The following is a 21,449-nucleotide window of genomic DNA, read 5'->3' as shown; positions in this document are numbered from 1 at the left end:
AGAACATAACTTAAGAATAATTTTGCTGATGCAATAATTTTCACATCGCATGGCTTTAAGTTATAACCACAATATGCTAACGTGTTAAATTATGTTTTTTTTACACAATTAAAAAAAACACTTTGGGTGTTCCTCTCCTAAAATTTGGATGTTTTCGCTGTTACTAAAAGCACAGTTAACATAAAAAATGTCAACAAAGTTCACATTTGTTGGCCCTGTACAGGCCAGGAGGGGAGACTAAACAAGCAGAAAGCAGATACTTTTAAAATTATTATTTTAAAGGAACCTTTATTCAAAGCTCATGTGTCTGTTTAAAACAAAACAAGCCAAAGCTTTGGCAATTTCATATTAATGTCACATTTGTATTTGATTACGCAGATTACTTTTCAGTGCTATTCAACAGGATGAAAAAGCTATTGGCAATGCTAGATGTCTCTGCTCCAAACTTGATGGAGTAATTATGAACTAACGGCATAAAAAATTGCCGTGCTAATGAAGAAATGAATTTTCCACTCCCCAAATACAATATCATACTTTTTATTTTAACAATCAACATCATGGTAAAGGGTAGATGAGCAGTGTTTTGCTTGGAGCTAGCTTATTTTCATGGCAACTTTGTCAGGCTTCAGTCTAGAAGAATGCCATTTTTTATTCCTGTGTTCTGAAGTGGATTTTTACTTTTCTGACTACAGCAGAAAGGCAAAGACAGTGCCTTTTCAACACATCCCGCGACTTCTGTCTTGCTAGTACTTTTTTTCTTGTTCTCTTTTGTCTGTATTCTTCCCAAAGTGCTGATGATTGAAAAGTAAAAATACATTTGTACTGTTATTTCCTATTAATACTTTCCTCTCCTTCGAATACGAGGAAAAAAATGTAACAAACCTCTCATTCCTAAAACATCTTTGTTTAATGTCCTATCCAAATTCAGACCGCTCACAACACCCCCTTCTAATTCACACAGAACTGTTCTGCACACAGTATCAAACTACTCCATAAAGTGAGAGGTGCTGTACTCAACATAAGATATTCTGTACAGAGTGGTTAAGGGTGTCTTTAAGGGTAATTTCCTGATATTCTGTGGAATTCAGAAACACACTTATGCATGTATGTATGTATGCCAGGTCAGTCAGCCCAGGGCTCCTGAACTGCAGGTCAGGTGAGGCATCCCCACCTGGGCCATACCACATCTTTTGCAATTGGTCTGCATGGCTTTTCAGATCCTTTTTGACAAAGGACGAGAATTTGGTGGTTTTAAGTGTCATGGTCTAAGGATAAAATACAGGGACTGAATATAGTGGGGTCATAAAATCAGAGTTTGGAAACAAGATTCTGCTACTGTAAGAATTTAGGTAAAACTACTATAGCAACACATATGCCAAAGTAACAAAAGATTACATTAATTATTGCTTCTTTTGCTCCTGCAGATATTGCTGAACTTGGACTGTGTTCCTCTGCTTTCACATAGTTATGCAGAAGCAAAATTGTGTGCTGCATGCTTTTAGTCCTCAGCAATTTGTTCCTTCACAAAGACTTAACGAACTCCTCTCCATATACCCAAGCATAAAATTTTTCTTACATATTGGCTTAACTATTGAACAAATAATTAAAATCATCCAGAACAAGCAGTTCAGGAAAGAAAATTCTTGGAAAAGAAAGAAGCCCTGGCCCTACTAAAATCCAACAGAGTTTTGACATAGAACTTGTAACCAGCAGTGTATCAAAAAGCCAGGAAAAGCTGCACTGACAGACAATATCTTCATATGAAGTGATTTCTGAAAAAACATATAAAACGAAGCTTTTCTCTGACAAGGTAAAAAGTCCACCCGTCAGCATTCCACCAAACATCCACCTCCTCAGTCATAGCTCTATCTATGTGACTGCACAAGAAATGATTCTTTAGTTCGCACATCTGCCTACATCACAGTCCTGCAGCAGTCTGAGTGTAGACTTACCCAGTCCTACTAGCCCACTCTGCATCCTGCTTTCTCTGAAAATCAAATATATTATTCCTTCTAAGTCTTCTATTGCTCTTCTCATTTTGTTGTTACAAAGCTCCTCTGGAAATTGCTGTCTAAGTCCTGAATGAATATAATGTCCTGAATGAATGGGAATATAATGGTGTTAATCACAAAGGAAAGCTGTTCTCATTTATTTTAACTGTTCCCTGGAATAATGTTGCCAAAAGGTTTTTGGTCTTGTTAAAGTTTAATTTTAAGTACTTATTTCAGTTCACATTTATATGCTGCTTAAAATGTTGTTTGTATTGTTTTCCACATGACAAGACGCTTGAAGATGTTGGAAAACTCAATAGTGAAGGTCGTCAGTGTACAAATCATAGATTCATCATGGCAGGGATATAGAACTTAATTTCCTCAAACTTCATGATATTTGGAACACCTCTTGCATTTTGATGAGCAGCCCCTGGATTTCTTAAAAAGCAGCCCAATTAAAAAATAATGAACCTATTTTTTTCTGAAACTGACTCATTATCCTGGTGGTTTCCAACAGCAACTCAGAGCTCAGTTTCATATCAAATTATTTTGTGCCTGTTGGCCAGTGATACCTTTGCAACCTTCTAAGGTGCTTCTGAAGTCAAGTAATTTCCCCATGAAATTTTAAAGCTGCCGTTATTCCCATTGCTAAGTTTGTATTTTGGCTGAGAAAGCAAATAAAACTTATAGTAGAAACAGACAGAAGCCACAGAATGTTGAAGACCTCTATCTTCTACCTTAATCATAGTGGAACACCTTAGAAGAATAGCTTCATCTTCAGCAGAGAACACTAAGATTTCTGCTACTAACTTTCCATGGAATTTTTTTTGCTTATAGTATTATTCTTAAAAAAAACTCACGAACAAAAAAAAAAAAACAAACACCCATATTTATAAGATGCAAAACATTAAACCCTTTAGCAGGGGTCTGTGAGGAACCACATACTCCCACCAACAGGAAAGTAAAAACATCTTCCAAGAATGCTTTCTGTTTTGTGCATACATTTGAGGGAGAATCGGCCCATATTTTGGAACGACAACCCACCTAAAACTCACCTTTAGCATTATTCACATGCACTTCCAACAGTTACACCTACTGCTGTTTCACGAAAGACTCACTCCTGCAGAAAACAGAAAATATTTCTGCGTAGGTGCTCACACTGACTCAGCATCACTTTTTGAGGATCCTGCACAGGAGGAGCAAGTTAATATGTACCTTCTGAGGCCATGGACTTGCTTGGAGCAAAACTGATATATCAAAAAGGATTGGGTCACCTGGGAATCCACCAGCTAAAGGGCCAGGAGCCACCTACATCAGGAACCATGTTAATCCAAACTGGGCCCTATGGAACTTCAGAGGTGAAGGTGTAGATGCTTCTTTCTACTGTGGTTTTTTCCTTTAGAATACTTAAAGAAAAGTGGCCTACTGACAAATCATAGTGAGGTGACAGGAAGATGTAATTCACTGTACTTTGTCTAATTTAGGAAATAATGGCCCAAGCAATGGGTTTCCCATCAAATCCCTCAGAACATTATGCCACAAACCAAAGCATTTGTCAAACAACTTTCAGATTATTGCTGACTGCTTGCAATCTAGTATTTGATTAGTAATAATTTAAATAACATTATCAGCACAGGAAGAAAATTGGAAGTGTTTAAATATTCCTCAAGATGGCAAAAATAACAGGAAAAAAGCCTTCTATGTTGACAAATTTTCAAATTGATTTAATTTTTTCTATAAGAATCATAATAAAATATCAATGCCAGCCTACCTCAAAGCTACCTTATGTTTAAATAGATTTATTATAGCAGGGTTCTCCTTGACAAAGATAAAGAATGTTGACAATCTGCTCTCAGTCTTTTCTATTACAATATTTTTGCTTTGCATGTAATAATTATTTCTTAGGCAGAAAAAGAGTGAAGAAGCTAGCTGGGTGCAGCCTGCCATCACCTCACAGAGGGGTTCTAGATCCAGCATGGTGGTTTCAGTCTGTTTTCTAGTAGCTACCTTGCACAAAAATATTTATGCATTTGCTGGACTGGAGCCTGAGAGAATGTTTCAGCTCTTTCAAAACAAGTGTCGTCCAGTGTGCTAACATACAGGCAAAAAAAACAAACACTGTCTCAGGCTTAGTGAACAAGCTATTATTTACACATAGTGGAGTTGCTTCAAAAGGAAAGATCGCATGCATCCCTCCAAAAAGGGCCTTGAAGATGTTGTCACAAAAGATGAGGACCGAGGACACAACTCTCTCACTCATCAGCATCACTCACAGGACCCTTCTCCTGGGTTAGACTCACTGGCTGATCACTCACCCTGACAGCTGTGTGTGCATTGCATCCTACAGCCTTAAGCACCTATACGAAAACTTCATCATTCTGCAAGGCAGGAAGCTACCTAAAAATAAGGAGCTGGATCAGTGGATACAGCAATGGCCTAACTCTTTGTGGAAATGATAAGTATTCCAGCAAGCTCAGGTGATGTTAAAAGATAATTATCTGTTGTTTTTTCTTTTCTTGAAATGTGGAGGTATGAATGTGTTTGTGTAGCATAAACATGAAATATTCTGGGCAGAATACTGAAGAGCAATTTAGAAAGAAAAGGAAGAAAAGTAGTCCCCCATACACAACTGAGAAAATATTCAAAATATATTCTTTAGCTTGCCTTTGCAAATTAACTCCACACCGCTGAAAGGCATGTGTGTAGCCCTCTTGTAAAATTAGAACAACCAAGACATTTTTCCAATAAAAAAATGGTTTGAATACTGAGTTCCTGCTATATCTAACACAACTTAGTAATTACCTTTGCTCCAAAGGGGCCCAAATGATTAGCACATGCAGATCATAGGGGGCAGAAATAAAAATGAGACAAATATTTGTGGAATAATTAGTAGCAATGTTTATAAATTTGCTTTACGTATGAGAGTATCAAAACCACAAATATCTAGTAACCAAAAAATGTGGCTCTGCTAGATGTTACTATCACCTTCTCAAGATGCTTATTGTTGAAAAATCTAAATAACTCATCTCATATTTGCCAATTTAAACTAATTGAGACTGTACATCTGTATCTCTATATTGAATTAACATAAAGGTACAAGAACTCTAAGAATCATTTTGAGAAGATTTATTCTGCTATACCAGTCATCACATGCAACAGTTTGATCAGCTCCCAACATCAGGCAAGCTACAAAATGGAACAAAAAGATCAACACTTATGTATCAGCTATTAAAATGATGATGGTAATTTGCCAACTCCATTAGTCTTTCTAGAAAGGTTTATTGTCTGTGATATACAATGCCTCTAATGACGTTGAAAAGACTATAAAAAATAACCTAAAATGTAGAAATAAATAGCAAAGTTACATGTATGATTCTTTAGCCCAACTGGAGTTTATGCACCTGCATCAGATTTGTTCAGCATTGCAGACAAAAATCTGGATGAATCTGCTCTTAACTATATCATTTTCTTCATCTTGAATTTAATTTTTGCTGGTGTTTTAGCTAAAAAGGACAATGAAATTCTGTAGAGTTTCCTCTTCTGTCAAAAGCAGATTCGGCCTGAGAGGTCTATTAGGCATGAAGGTAATGGCAATGACCATCCTGCCACGAGAAAAATGGATATTATTGTAGAATACTCAAAGAAGCAAAAACTATCAATGAAAGAAAAACTATGCCAATATTACAAAGAAAACTGGACATCACTTATAATTCAAAAGTTATCAATAGTGTTATAACATACCTTGGAAAAAAGCTGTATGGTATATGATATGATTCCAGCAGACTTTTTGAATGTAAGGGGCTCTTCAGGTACACGGGTATATGAAAGTATATACATGTGTCCACACAAAATGGACATAATACTTCTGTGCCTTCTTCTCCATTCAAGAGAAGGCACTAGTCTCTTGGACGGACTGTGAAAGAAGAGCAATTTAAATCCTTTTATCAGATACAGAAAAGATCCACTTGAGCAACGATATTTATTTATGTGTTTAAGTATTCACCAGTGACATACAAGGTGTAAAGAGTTTTTGGTTTGGTCAGTTTCAGTACTAAACATAGACTGCACTCTAGGCAATGATTTACAGTGTCCAGCTGGAGCTGCTTTAAAAAGTAAACTCAGATTCTAAATTACTAATTAACAAGGTACAAAGATGCTTCCACAAAGGATCTATCAATTATCGGAGTAATCTCAATGGGATATGAAATCGATGTCCTTTAAAAGGACAATTAAAAAAATCAAGTAGCATATTTATTTGCACTACATTTGTTATTTATGCAATAGAAAAAGGTTTAAAGAATATGTACATGACTGACATCACAACTACTTAAGTCTCATGAAGAAATATTGGCATAAATATGTAATGGAAGCTCTTTTCAGCCAGGACTGTCCCTTCCTTTCTTCAGTGCTTCGCACAATTAAATTCTAATTTTGAATTTTGACCATTTACTGCTTCACTTTCTTCTGTAGAAAAACTGCAACTAAATCTCAACCAAATTCTGTGCTCAGCTGCAGTCAGTGGAGATACACAGAAATCAGGTTTGGGGGTCTTCAGCTCAAAAAACTTGTAACAGAAGTGTGCACATGCCCCACAACCAATCTGATTACAGTCAATTTATGGCATTTAGTGTGCTGTCTCGGTAATTAAAGAAGAAAGAGGCTTTGGAGTTCTCTTTCAAAGAACGGTACGGGACTTCTGAAGATCAGCTTTAAGAACAAGCTAATCACTGTTTCAGTGTTCCGTTTCAAGAAGCTGTTCCTTGGACTCCTTTCACTTCATCAGCCATGCTGCATTGCAAAGACAGGTGTTTGTATTTAAGCAACGCATTTTAGTTATGTTCCAGGTATTCAATTAACAGTGCTTATTGCCAGCCCATAGCCAACATGATGGACCATCTTGGAACAGCAGCAGTCAAAGAATATTGCTCTTGGCTTTTCACCAATTCAGTAAATAACACCTCCCAGCCCATTCTTTTAAATACCTTCATTTTTAAATTAGATTTTGATTCTCTGCTCAGAATCACCTAAATCTCTGTTGAACCAAAAAACCTGTTCTGCAATTTTTATTAGCATGATCTGTCTTCCCTGCCTTTTTTTTTTTTTCAGCTGAACTGCTAGCAGTGCATAGACTACTTCACAAAATAATGTACATATATATCTATATATATATAGGTGGATAGATATATTTTTTTTTAACATATATATAAAGGAAGTTTTTACTGTGGGTTAGCTTTGGCATCTTCTTTTACATATTTGAAACTGCTTTAAATACATGCATATAATGCAAAGTTTACAGCAGATAAGAATACTGTAAATTGCAATGACTCTAACTGGTTAAAGAGCATATGGTGAGAGACTGAAACCGTTCGAGAGGTATTTACCATATTTCTCTACAACACAGATAATGCTGACAGACAAAATTATACCTAGCTATGTTCATCCAAGGAATCTAAATTGCTCACATGCAGTATTATCTTATATGTCAAAGTTGTAAAGCCAAAAGTTAATATCAAAGAAATAAATATTTATATAATTTGTTTATACTGTGAATCTATTTTGTGTAACTAAATAAGATGCAGTCACTGTTCGTACTTACAGCTTCTTTCTCTGTGAAATATTATGTCAGCTTAAGAGAAGAGATGGAAAACACTTCAAGTTTAGCCACTGGGCATTCATCATCCCTGCCCTTTGATTTGTTAGTCCATTATTTGAGCTTCTGAGGGACTAGCACACATTTAAAAATTAGGGTAGTCAGAATGTAAAAGACATTTTAAAATGTGCAACAGTTTCTGAAGTCTGCTGACAGAAAACTTGATACTTATGACATGCAAAGGAGTGTCCTGCCATTGCTTTTAACAATTTGTATTTCAGCAATATTATAAGTTCAATTTTACATTATGTGTCAAAGCTGCATATAGCCGGGAATGGGTACCCTCCCCCTCCCCCCCCATGTAGAAAACATTTAAAACACAAAAATGACAATAAAATAGCAGGATATAAACCTGCAGTCTAATAGACACATCCATTTGCACATAAACCCCAAAATCTCAATGTGCCATAAAATCAGCAGACACCCACTACAGTGACCCCATTAACTATCACACATCAACAACATAACAAGCAGAGAGTTTCCCTACGGTGTTGAAGCACTCTCTATATGACCCCTCCTCCCAGGCAGATGTTCAGCTCCTTCAGTTTTGGAGAACAGATGACTTTGCTAGCACGGCTTGTCAACTTTTGGTGATGCAGTTAGTGAAGTCCAAACATGGAGATAACACCAAGGATGTTCAGCTGCTGGTAGCTTCTTCTCAGACCACAAGAGTACTACACTACTGACACACTGCATTTTGCTGCCACGTGATAAAAGATGGATAGTTCCTCTTGCAGTTTCATCATAATTCTAAGACATCTACCTGAAAGCCATCATCAAATGGTGAGCCCTGCTTTCTCATAGTGACTTCAGGCACACATTCCCACACACTCTCTTGAGTAACTTCAAGCTCTTCTTTGGTGAGTTAGCTATCAGATCAGCTTGTTGCTCAGGGCAGTGTGTCTGATAGCCAGGCCTGATGCAAAGGAAGGAGTGAGAGGCAGGAACAATGAATACACAACTTTGCTGACAGCCGACTCCAATGCAATGGGATGAGATGTAAATAAAAGCACATTTCACTAGCCTGGATGCAAGACTTTTATGTTTTTTTACATTTAAAGTAGGGATAAGCCAGAAACTCATAGCCTGATCTCTTGGGTTATGGAGCACAGTTATGTAAAGTTATTATGAGAGACAGAACTGTGCAAAAGCTATATTGCTCTTTCTGCAATGATACAACAACATATTAGATACTGAGCTTGAATTTTTGACAACTGCCCGCTTAACAAAGCAACAGGCTCTGAAGTAACCGTTCAACAATAGAAATCCCACTACATCTTGATTAGAACTTTTCTCATTTTGGAGCATGATCAGTCAGGTTGCCACAACCTGTTTGAAATGAGATGTTTAACCACCTAGACGATGAGTAAAAGGAGAAATCTACAGACTGTACAGATCAAGACCAAGTGAGGCATTAAAAAAAAACAAAAAACAAAAACAAAAACCACAACAACAACAATAACAACAACAAAGAAAATCAAAAACAAAATGGAGCATCTCATCTCTTTCACTCCTCCTTTGCATCCTATTCATATAAATCCTGGCATGAAAGCACTTTTCCAGTCTTTTTCCCTTCTCCTTGGGCTTCAACTGTGTGAAACGTCTTAATATGTAACAGAATGAATGCAAAGTGACTCAAGCAATGAGAGAAGGAAGTACTCCCATTCATGTTTTATTCATCTTTCAGTAACAGTCCCTCTTCTAACAATTCATTCTACCCTATATTTTCTCCCTGGTTCTCTAAGTCAGGTTTTTGCTAACTTCAATACCTCTATCTAGAGCTGCTAATTTGGACTTCAAAGCCACAGGTTGCTACCATCACAAAAGACTATCCAAAACCAAAACACAGATCAGTGTGGTGTCTACTGGGCAAGAGGTGGTTGTTCCAGGTATAAATACCATAAATACCAAAAATTTGTCCAAAATGCTACCTGTAGTACTTTACTGATATCACCAAAAAAAAAAAAAAAGAAATTAAAACAAGAGCAGCTCAAAGACAAACATTACATGAAGACAGGAGACAGAATCTTGAGCTGAAAATAATCTACAGGAATTGTACATAGGACTTGATGGGAACCTCCCTAGCTGTGACCATTAATCAGCAGCACTGGACTTTTGGTAAGATAACTGTGCATAAACATCCTTTCCCTAACGTTGTGCTTCACTTCTTAAAAAACAATTCTGTTTGAGAAAGTCATTTTAGTTTCCTGTATTAATTACTGCTCACAGGCTCTCAAAGGAAAACTCCAAGGTCATAAGGGATACCGTAACTCAAAAGCCAATCGCAGACATATGACATGAGAACTGTAGGGAGGCATTCACAGACAGTATTTTGCCAGATACGGCAAAATGGATATAGTTCTCACAACCATGGCAGCATCCATGTACATCCTCATGCTATACCATACTACTGGCTGATACATAGATGCGCAACCGCTCCATCCCGAGTGTTGACTTCCTTCACAAGACAAACTCAGATAAAAGCCAGATGGCTGTCCCCGCAGTCTCTAATATGTTAGAAACTCAACACATAAGTCAGAGGGATGTGGCTAAAAATATCAGAGAAATATGTGGCTACCATCATAGACTGATGAAAAACCTTTTCTTCCAGCAACAGAGTGGTCCAGCTTTTGACCTAGAGGGCAGGTTTTATTACCTACTGCTTAGACAAGCTTGAACTAATTTGACTCCCTAAACCACGGACTAAAACTCCCTAAACTGCCCTAAACAGTAGGATTAGCATGGTTGACTTAGCCTTTGATCTTGCTGATATATGTGAACAAAGCCCTGTGTAGTTTTTTATTGTGCATATCTTTGCATTCATGTGTGTTTGCACATGTGTTTTTCAGATGGGACCCATAAAACAAAGTTTCAAACTGGTTTGAAAACACCTATCCTGGTAACGTTCAGCATTTCTAGCTCTTTTGGTTCTTAACTGTGACTTTGAGGCCACTCCAGGTAAAAGCCATGATTTTACCCCCACATACACACACATCCACACCCACAGACATGACTGTGTTATTCTATAAGCGTACCTAATTTAATGTAACAGCCCTACAAGGCACCTGCTAAAAGCAGTAGAGACTTCCACTTATTTCGGCAGATTTGCCCTGCTATTTTAAACCCAACAGGTCAGCGAGCAGGTCCAAGGCTCCATTGTTAGTCAAGTGTCTGTAGAAAGGCTTCTTTCAGGAGGAAAAAAAAAAATAAGAGAAAAAAAAGCAGCTGGGGATGCTCGGTACCCTTTACATCTGCTGCTCAGCTGGAGATGCGGTTAAAAGGCCATTAGAAGTGCAAGGTGACAGACCTCGCCAGCTAGGCGAGCTGGAGAGCAATTTGCTGTTTGCATTAGGAGTATCAGCTTATGCTGCTTCTTTTTGATGGACAGAAAGTGGTTCCTGCCCCCAGCCCTGAAAATTAAGGCCAAGAAGGGTACTCAGCAGGTCTCCATCCCAGGGCTGGTGCTGGGCTGTAGGGGCCTCTCCTGGGTAACCTGATTTCTATGGCGGGCTGGGGGCCACAAAGCCTCCCGACACTATAACTCTGACTTTGCTCACCGGAGACTCGCTCCGCTGGGTGTAGCAGCAGGACCCGAATCGCTGTCACCCTTGCAGCCAGTGGGAGTGCAGGAGCCTCCTTCACGGCACCTGCCTTCAAATGCTGCGTGTCTGACGTGTTTTGCAGTTGCTCGAGAGAATAAAGTGCTGTTGTTTCACTTTGCTGGAAGGAAAAGGTCACATTAGCCAAAAGAAACTCATCGGAGAGAGACGGTGGTCTTTGTGATAGCCTCCCATTAACGAGAACTAAAAAATTTATTAGGGAGGCTTATTTTTTGGATGTGTGCAGGAGCTCTGGAGCAATAAGTAGCGAAGAAAGCAAACCTTAAGTTTCAGTAGGTTTTAGGCTGTTTTTACATACAGAGCAATAAAGTGCTAAGAATTTTACCAGGCATACGTTTTCCTGCCATCTGAAACACATTTTAAATTCCTTTTGCATCTTGCAATGTATTCTTTCTCTTTAGCATAATAACTATTCTGCCTTTAAACACCAACCTTTATATGCTGTTCTTAGGAATTTGTGGAGAAGTGTTAATTCTTTTACACATGTTTAAGCTGCTAAAATAATTATACCTGGTAGTATGAACAGTCAAAACCACAGCATGAAGGTTCCTTTCCCAGGGAGATAGCACCCATTAACCAGGTACGAAGGGGAGCATATAGTCATAGTTCATTGAAAACGTAATTTCATTTTGCTGGTAATGGGAGTGCTGATACTTTGACACCGTAATGGAGTTTTAAGCACCAAGCCTGTTATTTCAACTAGAAACTTTAATGTAATTATGCATTTTTACTTTACTAAGCAGAAAGGAAGATTAGTATGCATAGTTTTCTTACATGTATCGTGGGGAATAAGACAGAGATCTCTGAGTGATAGCAAGATGCTCAAGTCATTCAAAAGAAATGGCAGGTGGTAATTTTAAAGACAAATTACCCAGAAAAGCTTTTATTGTTGATCACTTGTTATAAGATTTGCCATTTGCTAGTAATTGTACATTCAGCTGAAACTGACCTTTTATGAGAGCCAAGTGGTAATATAAATGAAATGAATATATTCTTTATTGCGGTAATATAAAAAGAATGGCCTGAGCTTTTAACATAGTGCTTGACCTCTGGTGTCTGAACATCACCTAATCTCAGGAGGATTTCACAATAGCATATGATTAAATAAGTACTAATAGAGTATCAGAGCAGTTAACACATTAGCACTTAGAATTGTAAAAAATATTATAGCTTTAGGTATACTTTTAGATTATAAGTCAGACTGACAACAGAAGAAAATTATGATTAGAGTACAATGCACTGAAATTCATCATTATACTAATTAGTAAAGCATTGACTTTTCTATTTTGAAGTCCCTCTTTCCAAGATTCTCACTGTAAAGTCACATCGGGAAACTCCAGATGCTGAAATTTCAAATTCTCAGTCAAAAATGAATTATTTATAAGCATTAAAAACATGCTATTTCTCCTCAAAGGTCCTGATCTTACAAACAGCACCTTTAGGTTTAGATATGTATACCTAAGTTGTGTTCCCTTTAATGGCACCAGTCACATACAAACTAATAAATACATACAAAGGTGATAGCAAAGCCAGGTCTTACAAAAGCTGTGCTTCCTCCTAGCTAAATGCACATGCAGGTTTATTAACGTGCACCATGCACTCACAAAAGGGAAATAAGGCAGGTGGTAAGAGAAGGTGACCAGAGAGTCTGTTGAGGCTGCAGTTACTGAAATCGTGAACAGAGGTGAGGAGCAGCCATACAGAGTGTGGAGGATACTACTAATACGACAGTGCTAAAACATGAAAAGTTAAAAGTTTACATGAAATTCTGCATCTATCTTGATTGTCATCACTGAGATCAGAAGTGAATTAGTCTCTAATGGCCCAATTCGGATTTCACAAATTTGCATCAAATATATAATTGATTTCAGTAAGGCTGTTCCTACTTTACGCTCCTAAGACAGTCACATAAGGTGCTTGTGAGTCCACATTTCCCTCCTGGTCTGAAGGCATTTTCTTCACACAACTCCCAGTGACAGAAGCAGAGAAATAGTAAAAGACGACATTAATTAAGAAGTTCTTTGATACAGACTTGGTCTGCGTCATTCTACCAGTACGTTTTAGATCTACTTAAAGGAAATCAAAACATTCAGAAAGAGTATCTTGGGAATATCTGACATGGACTAACATCTCAATTGCTTGAGTGACTACTGAGTTTATTTTTATTATTATTATTACCACTTTAGAGCTACAAGCAACTGTGTTATGTTTGCTACCTTTCTTCAGTCAACACCTCTGTATTATGCCAGTATGAAGCCCATTCATCAAAGCACAATTTCAAGTGACTCCTGACCTTCAAAATGAAGGGTTTGCTTCTGCTTTCATTTCAGTTATTTTCACTACAGTGTCTCTGTGTTGCCAGAATCTCACTTTGTTCATCATCTGCCCAGGAGAATAAAGCTCACTAGCTCCTGACGCAGTATTTAGAATTCAACATCTTTACAGTTGGATGCTTTACCAGAACACTTGCAGTCTTTGTCTAAACACACTTATTATCCAGGTTCTAGTAAAAAGGGAAATAAAAAATTAAAAAAAAAGAAAAAAAAAAAAGAAAAAAAAAAGGAAAAAAAACCACAGACCCTTCACCTTTCAAAATCTCTAGATCAACTGAAAGTGGAAAAGCACTAAGCAGACACAACCATTACTTTTAAACAGTGAGCCATCCACTTTCACTCAGAAAGCTCTGAGGTAAGGGCACACTCTACCTTTAACTTTGGTGTTTCATTTTGATGGTTTCCCCTAAGATGCTCTAAGTTATTGAAATCGTACTTGGAGTTAAACAAGTAATGCTAGCAGATATGTGCTGTGACTTCTCTCTTTTGCACTTACTTTCAAGTGACAGATTTTCCTACAGCAAAACATTTCCTGCAAAGTCCTCAGGAGCCCCACTCAGTCCTCATGAACGCTGGGTCACAGCAGTGTGAGTCTGACAACTCAACTCTTCTTCACTTGCAAGATACACCACAGCAGCTTTACGAGAGGGCAGATTTTACAAGGATAGCCCAGGGTACACCACAATCTACTGTTGTCCACCCTGCATGTGACTGATGCATAGAATCAAGCCCACGGCAGCATATTACATATACTTCATATTTCTTGCTCTCGCCATGCCCAGGCAAAGTTCCTTTATTGAGGACTTACTTTGATAACTTACGTTGGAAAACAGCTTTTCATGCTGTACTCCTATATAGGTCACAGCATCAGAATTTGATGATCAGACAAGACGTCAGGCACAGAAGGCTGATCACAAATAAATACTATACAATTACATTGAAAAACATAGCATTGTTGTAAAAGCATAGCAAACAATTATAATGGCATTATTACCAACTTCAGCACATTTCACATGCAACAAAATACTGTAGGGAAAAACCTTGCCTTACAGTGCAAAACTAGACAGCTTTTTAAATCTGTAACTTGTACCTTCTCCATTCAAAAGTGAGTGCCAGTATAAATAATTTTACAAAAGTCATCTAACAAGTCTGGCTTTGCAGCTCCCTTCAACAGAAGGGTCCCCCTGTGTCTGTAGCCTCTAATTCAAACAGATTCCTCAGCTCTTTGCATCAGTACATACACGCTTTGCATCAGCACATACACACTGCCTCTTCAGTTTATCAAGTTTCAACAGTCCTAGCTAGAAAACAGCTTTTAAACAAATGACAAATGAAAACATACAACTACTGGTGAATCAAAACACATAGATCATGCTGCACATTACTATTTTTCGTCAAGCCATTGATGCAAAATCTTTTGAAAACACAATGTTTGTTCAAAAGCATGACAGTAATTAAAGTTCTTTGAACTCTTTAAAACATGAGGCATCTGACAGACTACACTTCTTTCAGAACAGTAACAAATTGCTTCCTTAACCAGGTCAGTACAGTGGGGTAAGACAGAATGAAAAATAAATAAATAAATAAATAAAAATTCTGAAACCTGTATATTGATTGCTTTAACTATATTTCCAACATTGCACTGGGTTGCAAATAGGTAGCTTTCACATTAACGAGAGCACATGCTGCATGAACAGTTATTACACAACCTCTCAGCTCGGTAAGAGCATACCCCAAAGCACACTTTAAAGCAACGCTAGGCTTCCAACAACTGAGTAGCTTTTGAGCACAGAACTGCTCAAAAGTTGATACAACAACTAGTAACAAGGTAGATAAAACACAAAGAAAACAACTTGTAATAGGCAGCTCAGAAAAAAAAGAACTCATCTCTGCATAAATCATAACCACAAAAGGACAGGTCACTCAAGCATAAGAGTAGATACCACTTATGAAGCTTAGCAAGGAACTGCAGAGTAGCTTTAGATTTAATTATTGTTAAATATTCAGCTATCATGAGGCTTTCTGTATTGATACATGTTAGCAGAAACTTGCAAATACTGGGACTCTTTTAAAAATGCATGGCAACTTTGCATCGTACATTCAGAAAATAAATGAGATGATAAAACTTCTCTATGAGCTGAAAGCAACAAGTGTTTACCCAAAGTTACTAGACGTCTGAAATTCACTAAAAATTATTATTACTGTTTTTAAATGGGACAGGGCATGTTCTACCACTCCATCTTAAAACAGATGGGGTGACAGTATGCGAAGAGAAAGCATGACTGCATATTCAAAGGGTCTGTGGTTCACAGAAGAGATTTCATTGATTTGATATAACTGATGAGAAACCTAAAGAGAATTTTTTTAAAAAAGAACAGAGAAAGACCAGAGAATCGGTGAGCCTGAGAGACAACGATGCCTGTTGGAATAGTCACACGCAAAGGTCCTTTACTCTCCTGCCTTGTCCTAAAGCAATGGCAGTGGGTCAAACCTATGTGTCTGAAGGAACCAACGTGGCTGTGCAGAGATCTGGTCTGTTCTGCACTGGCAACTTGGAACAACCTTCCCTGTATTTTTGTGAACTACATCCTTGCTGTCTTGAGATTTTCCACATTTATTGTTCCTAACATAGGGTGGTCAACACTGCACAGTGAACAACTGTGGCTCTATTTCACCTCAAGGAGGGGAAATCTACTGCTTCCAACTTTAAAAAGGAAGCAAGCAAATCGAGGGGCATCTAATTCACTCTACGAACAGCAGAACCTAACAGCAAAGTGCCACTGGCAAAGCAGAAATCTTTCCTGAGGGCTCAAGCAGTCCAATTTAAGCAGTCCAAGCTCATGCCTTCCCATATAATTTGTCTCGTTTTGTCGTGCTTTCCGATTGGTAAAAGATTATCTGCTTCGGACATTTTTTTTTTTTTTCCATTCAGTCTCAAAGATGCAATAGGTATAAGGTTGTAGGGAAAAGCAGGAAAATAAAATTACAACCAAAACCACCTCCAATACTTTTGCAGGCAGATTGAGATATAACCTGTTGTGGGCATGTTTCAGGAGAAGGAAGAGCTAAGTAACAGGCTGCCTGGGGTCTCGGGCGGCGGAGCGGGGAGTGTATGCGTGTGTGGGGAGGTGTCTCTGCTCCATTTAGGCTGCAGCGGAGGCGCCCGGCTGCGCCTCCAAGGGGCGAGCTGCCCGGCCTGGGGATGCGCGGCTGGGCTGGACCCCTCGGAGGGGCACGCCGCTCCCAGGGGTCGCGGCGGGGTCCGGAGAAAGGGCTGGGGGGAGGGAAGGATAGGACTGCCTTCCCCACCCTCTTCCTCCTCCTCCACCTCCCTCTCGCCCTGTCCCCTCTGGTAGAGGGCAAAGTTATTTCCCTCGCACACGGCGGCAGCGGGGGCAGCAGCCACTGCGGAATCGCTTTCTGCCTCTCTCAGCCCCGCTGCAACTCTCAAGAAGTTTCTGCCGGTGAACGGAACCGCCGCTGAGGCTCGCCCACGCCCCCCCCCCCGCTTTTTTTTTTTTTTTTTGTAATCCCCCCTTAGTTTGTACATTTATTTATTCAATTCTTTACGCACACACGCCCCGCTGGGAAGCCCCTGGCTGCCACCCGGACCGGCAAAGCCGCTCCGCACCGCGCAGACAACCTGGCAATTCACAGACCCGTTTCCGCGGGGAGTGCGCGCAACCGAGCGGCGGCGCTTCCCCGGCTCCGCTGCCCCCCGCCCCGCTCCGCACGGCCCCTTACCTGCGATCTCCTGGTAGGGCACGCTGGCCAGGCTGAAGCCCTTGGCGCTGTACGCCTGCCGCACTTCCCCGCAGCTCCGCGCCTTGCCCTCGGTCCCCGCGGCTGCAGGCGGCAGCAACAGCAGCAGCAGCCCCGCCAAGGCGCAGCGCCGCGCAGCAGCTCCCTGCGCCGCCGGCATGGCGCGGCGCGCAAGTCCCGCGCGGCGCGCAAGTCCCGCGCCGCCGCCGCCGCACCGCCGCGCCGCCGCCGCGTCCTCCGGCTGCGGGGGCGGCGGCCCGGGAGCCCCCCGGCCGCCGAGGCAAACTTTTGCGAGGCGGGGGGGAGATGGACGCGCACACACACACATGCGCGCACGGCGGGGGCAGGAGAGCGGCAGCCTCTTCCCTCGCGGCTCCTTCTCCAAAGGCAAAGCGCTCTCTACACACCCCTACCCCCCCCCCAAAAAAAAAAAAAAAAAAAAAAAGAAGAAGAAGAAGGGAGGGGTAAAAATCTGGCTGTTGATTGTGAGGATTGAAACCGCGGGCGCGTTTTTGCGAGCGGAGTCCCGGGCCAGCGGCAGCACGATCCGCCGCGGAGCTGCGCCTGCCGGCTCTGCGAGGCTGGAGGTGGTGGGAAAAGCAGCCGGCGTGGGGATGGACTGGACAGCGGCTCTGTGCGTGCCTGTGTGTCTGTGTGTGTGTGCATGCGTGTGCCTATATTTACGGGATCCGGGGAAACCTCTGCTCCGCGCAGCGCTGGAGCAGCCTCCTGAGCCAGGCAGGGAGAAATCCTGGAGACAGACACAGCGAGGGAGAGCCACACACATACACACACACACACTCTCTCTTACACAGAAACGTGCTACACATTGCATCGCCGAAATACAGGAGCAGAAAGCAAATCCTGGCGTGGATCGCTGTTTGCTGGCAGAAGGAAGGAAAAGCACCCATAGCCCCTAAAACTTCCTCCTCACCACGGATCCAGCTGCTCCTAGCCCCAAAATTAAAAACTACCTGCTAGCGAGAAGTCAAAAAATATACTCTTCAGTAGTATTGCTCTCTGTCATGTCAGATTTGGAGTGGGCCCCATAATTTTTTTTTTTTTTTTCCCCATTAATTATTATTTGTTGCACATATAAATACCCAAGCTAAAGTGCTAGAATAAGGATGAATCCAGGGTCTAAAGGAGAGAGAAGGATGTTTCAGTGCATCAGACAGAAAAGAATGAAGATGAAACAAGAACAGCAGTTCTTGACCCAGGTAATTCATGCCACTCTAGGAGAGGAAAGCAGGAGACAGAATCATAAATTCTCTCCTGCAAATGAGCATCCGCAAGGAACTGAATGGGGGAAGTGAAGAAAATTCCTGCAAAGTGAATTCAGTCTCCACTTAGGGAGTGAGAAAAATATTCTGGTTTTAAGAATTTGATAGTAAAATCCAAAGTTACAATTTAAATGGTTTGTTGCAGTACTTTTTATGAGTACTGTAGAGAAGTGTGATATTTTTTCAAAAGTATACAAAGATGACAGGCTCACGATGAAGAGAAGAAGGCCAGCAGAAGAGATAAAAGACCATCAACTTGAAAACTCACTTATCAGTGAGGAGCCATAGAGCAATATCATGACACTATCATAATTCAAAATGCATTCAAATTAGACCAAAATTATTAGGTGCCAATACTGCTGCTGTGTCACATTAACCGCAGTGTTAGTCTTGGTTCTAGGCCAGTGTAGGGAGCCTAGTCCCACCTGACACTGTACATTCCCCTCACCTCCCTTACCATTTTCTGTGTCCCACATTGTCACTCCTTCTTCTTCTCTCCCCTTTTCCTCACCAAGGGCGTGATGGTGCTCTGACCCTACTTGTGTACACAGCACAGAAACTGAAACAAGAGTTGTGTGTGCAGTCCTTGTCCTCACTCTTCCTAACAAAGTTCCTGCATGTGCAGGGCGAACAGGGAGGGCAGGAAGGGCTGGGTGAGCAAAGGGTTTTATTAGAGCCCTACAACTGGTCAGAAAGATGATGTCAGCACTTGTCCTTACCACTTCCCCTTAAGGTGAGATGTCTCTAGGGCACAGGTGCCAGACCCCAGTGACATCAAGTTGGAAGGCAAAGCTGTGGCAGCAAGATTAGCAAAAGAAATTTCCCTTCTTTCTTGCAGTCCACAAGCCATTTAAATCTCCATGGACTTCCTCTCTAGTCTGCTCTGGCAAGACCACACCTGGAGTCCTGCAACCAGCTCTGGAGGTCTCAGCACAGGAAAGACGTGGACCTGTTGGAGACGGCCCAGGGAAGGGCCACCAAGACGACCAGAGGGCTGGAACCTCTCTTCTATGAGGACAGGCTGAGAGAGTTGGGGTTGTTCAGTTTGGAGAAGAGAAGGCTGCAGGGAGACCTCATTGCAACCTTTCAGGACTTAATAGGGCCTGTAAGAAAGGTGGGGACAGACTTTTTAGCAGGGCCTGTTGTGATAGGACAAGGGGTCATGCTTTTAAACTAAAGAAAGGGAGATTCAGACTAGACATGAGGAAAAAAAAATTTACAATGAGGGTGAAACACTAGCACAGGTCGCCCAGAGAGGTGGTAGATACCCCATCCCTGGAGACATTCCAGGCCAGGCTGGATGGGGCTCTGAGCAACCTGATCTAGTTGAAGATGTCCCTGCTCATTGCAGAGGGTTGGACTAAATGATATTTGAAGGCCCCTTCCAACCCAAACTACTATATGATTCTATGACTTGCTCGCTTGAAAAGTTTATTTATATACCTTAATCCTTGCTAGCACTTGTTTTGCAGGAGTGAGGGGGGTTGGTGGATAGGTGTCATAGCAGTGTCAAGTGAAATCACCCAGCCTCATCTCCTGGAGGACAGGATGGAAGTCACTGCTTTAGCAACCCCCAAATAACAAGCTTTTAGTACAGGTTAATGACCCCATGTCAATGAAAAGTTAGAAAAGGTTTGCATGTTTACTGTATGGAAAGATTTTGACACGCCTGTCTGTACAATCTCACTGTATCTATGATATATACAGTTCACCCCAAGATAGGAGGGTATTACAAATGTTATAAATCCCTTGTTTCTTCTGGATTGCTCCAACTTTCCTCTACATTGTGGTCAACGTAGAGAATTAGTTTACCACATGTCAAGCATGACAGACTCCCCCACAATATGATCTTATTCAACATTTCTTCAACCCACAGGAAAGTTACTTGACACAAATTCAAAGATGCAAATGAGAAAATCAGCAAACTGGGTTGAAGTAAAGAAATGATTGTAAAACAGCAAAAGAGATTCTATGATCAAGTCAGGAGTACACCTACATTATTTTTTTTAAGAAAATCATAAATTTGCTAGGAAAAATGGGGCTTATTCACCCCTGCACTTTTTGCAAATACCAGCTGAATTCAGGTAATCAATAATATGTTAGCACTTTTATATAAGGTGATGACAGCATGACACAACCTTCATACAACTTAGGAAACCTACTATGGGAAAATCAGGCTCATTTCCACCCTTGAAACCTGTCTGGGACATAAATGGCCTCGAAAGCCAGTTGCTTTGTAGTCCTGCATGTTGAAGGAACAACTTACTCTCCCAAGAGCTCACATTTAAACATAGATATTTCTACTGCTACAACAAATCTCCTACTCATCACATGGGAGAGTCGTTGCGTGTTCTCACTGCACACATAATTAATTTTGAACGAAGTGGAAGAGCTCCAAAGAAAGCCTAGCTTGGAACGTGCTCTAAGCTGGTGGCTTTAGCAGTCCCTTAGAAGCATAGCTCCTTCTGCCAGGCACATCAGAGGCACAGGCTAAAAGCTCTCCGGTTTTAGGGCCCACACTATTAGGTCATTTGAATTGGTCACACCTTACCCATCGTTTTTCAGCTCTACCTTATAAAAAAACCGTGTAACTAGTGTGTTTCGCAACTAGTGAAAATACCTCTTTAATTTGTTCTTTCAGAAGGAGGCACAAGAGACCACTGGTTGCTGAATTAGAAATAATTTGATGTATATAAGATGGTGAATAAAATCCTCCTTCTCCCTTCTTGATTTAATGATTAGTGTCTTCCAGGTTAAAGAGTTCTCTGGCAGAGATGGACTCGATTCTGAGTTGCCGCTTATTGGTGAGT

General features: G+C 40.7%; 1 protein-coding gene across 2 annotated transcripts in view; it reads right to left on the bottom strand.

Moving 5' to 3' along the window:
* The window catches only part of GPC6 (glypican 6), a 776,640-nt gene extending 758,839 nt beyond the window's left edge, over positions 1 to 17,801 (bottom strand). For both annotated transcript variants that reach the window (XM_065056864.1, XM_065056870.1), the window contains exon 1: positions 17,339 to 17,801. In XM_065056864.1, the coding sequence (XP_064912936.1) occupies positions 17,339 to 17,684 (346 nt within the window). In that variant the 5' untranslated portion in view covers positions 17,685 to 17,801. The remainder of the gene's footprint in view (positions 1 to 17,338) is intronic.
* Between the last annotated feature and the right edge of the window lie 3,648 nt (positions 17,802 to 21,449).

The sequence above is a fragment of the Columba livia genome, chromosome 1 (assembly GCF_036013475.1).
Source record: "Columba livia isolate bColLiv1 breed racing homer chromosome 1, bColLiv1.pat.W.v2, whole genome shotgun sequence".
Classification (NCBI taxonomy): domain Eukaryota; kingdom Metazoa; phylum Chordata; class Aves; order Columbiformes; family Columbidae; genus Columba; species Columba livia.
This window is presented reverse-complemented; position numbering and strand designations above follow the sequence as displayed.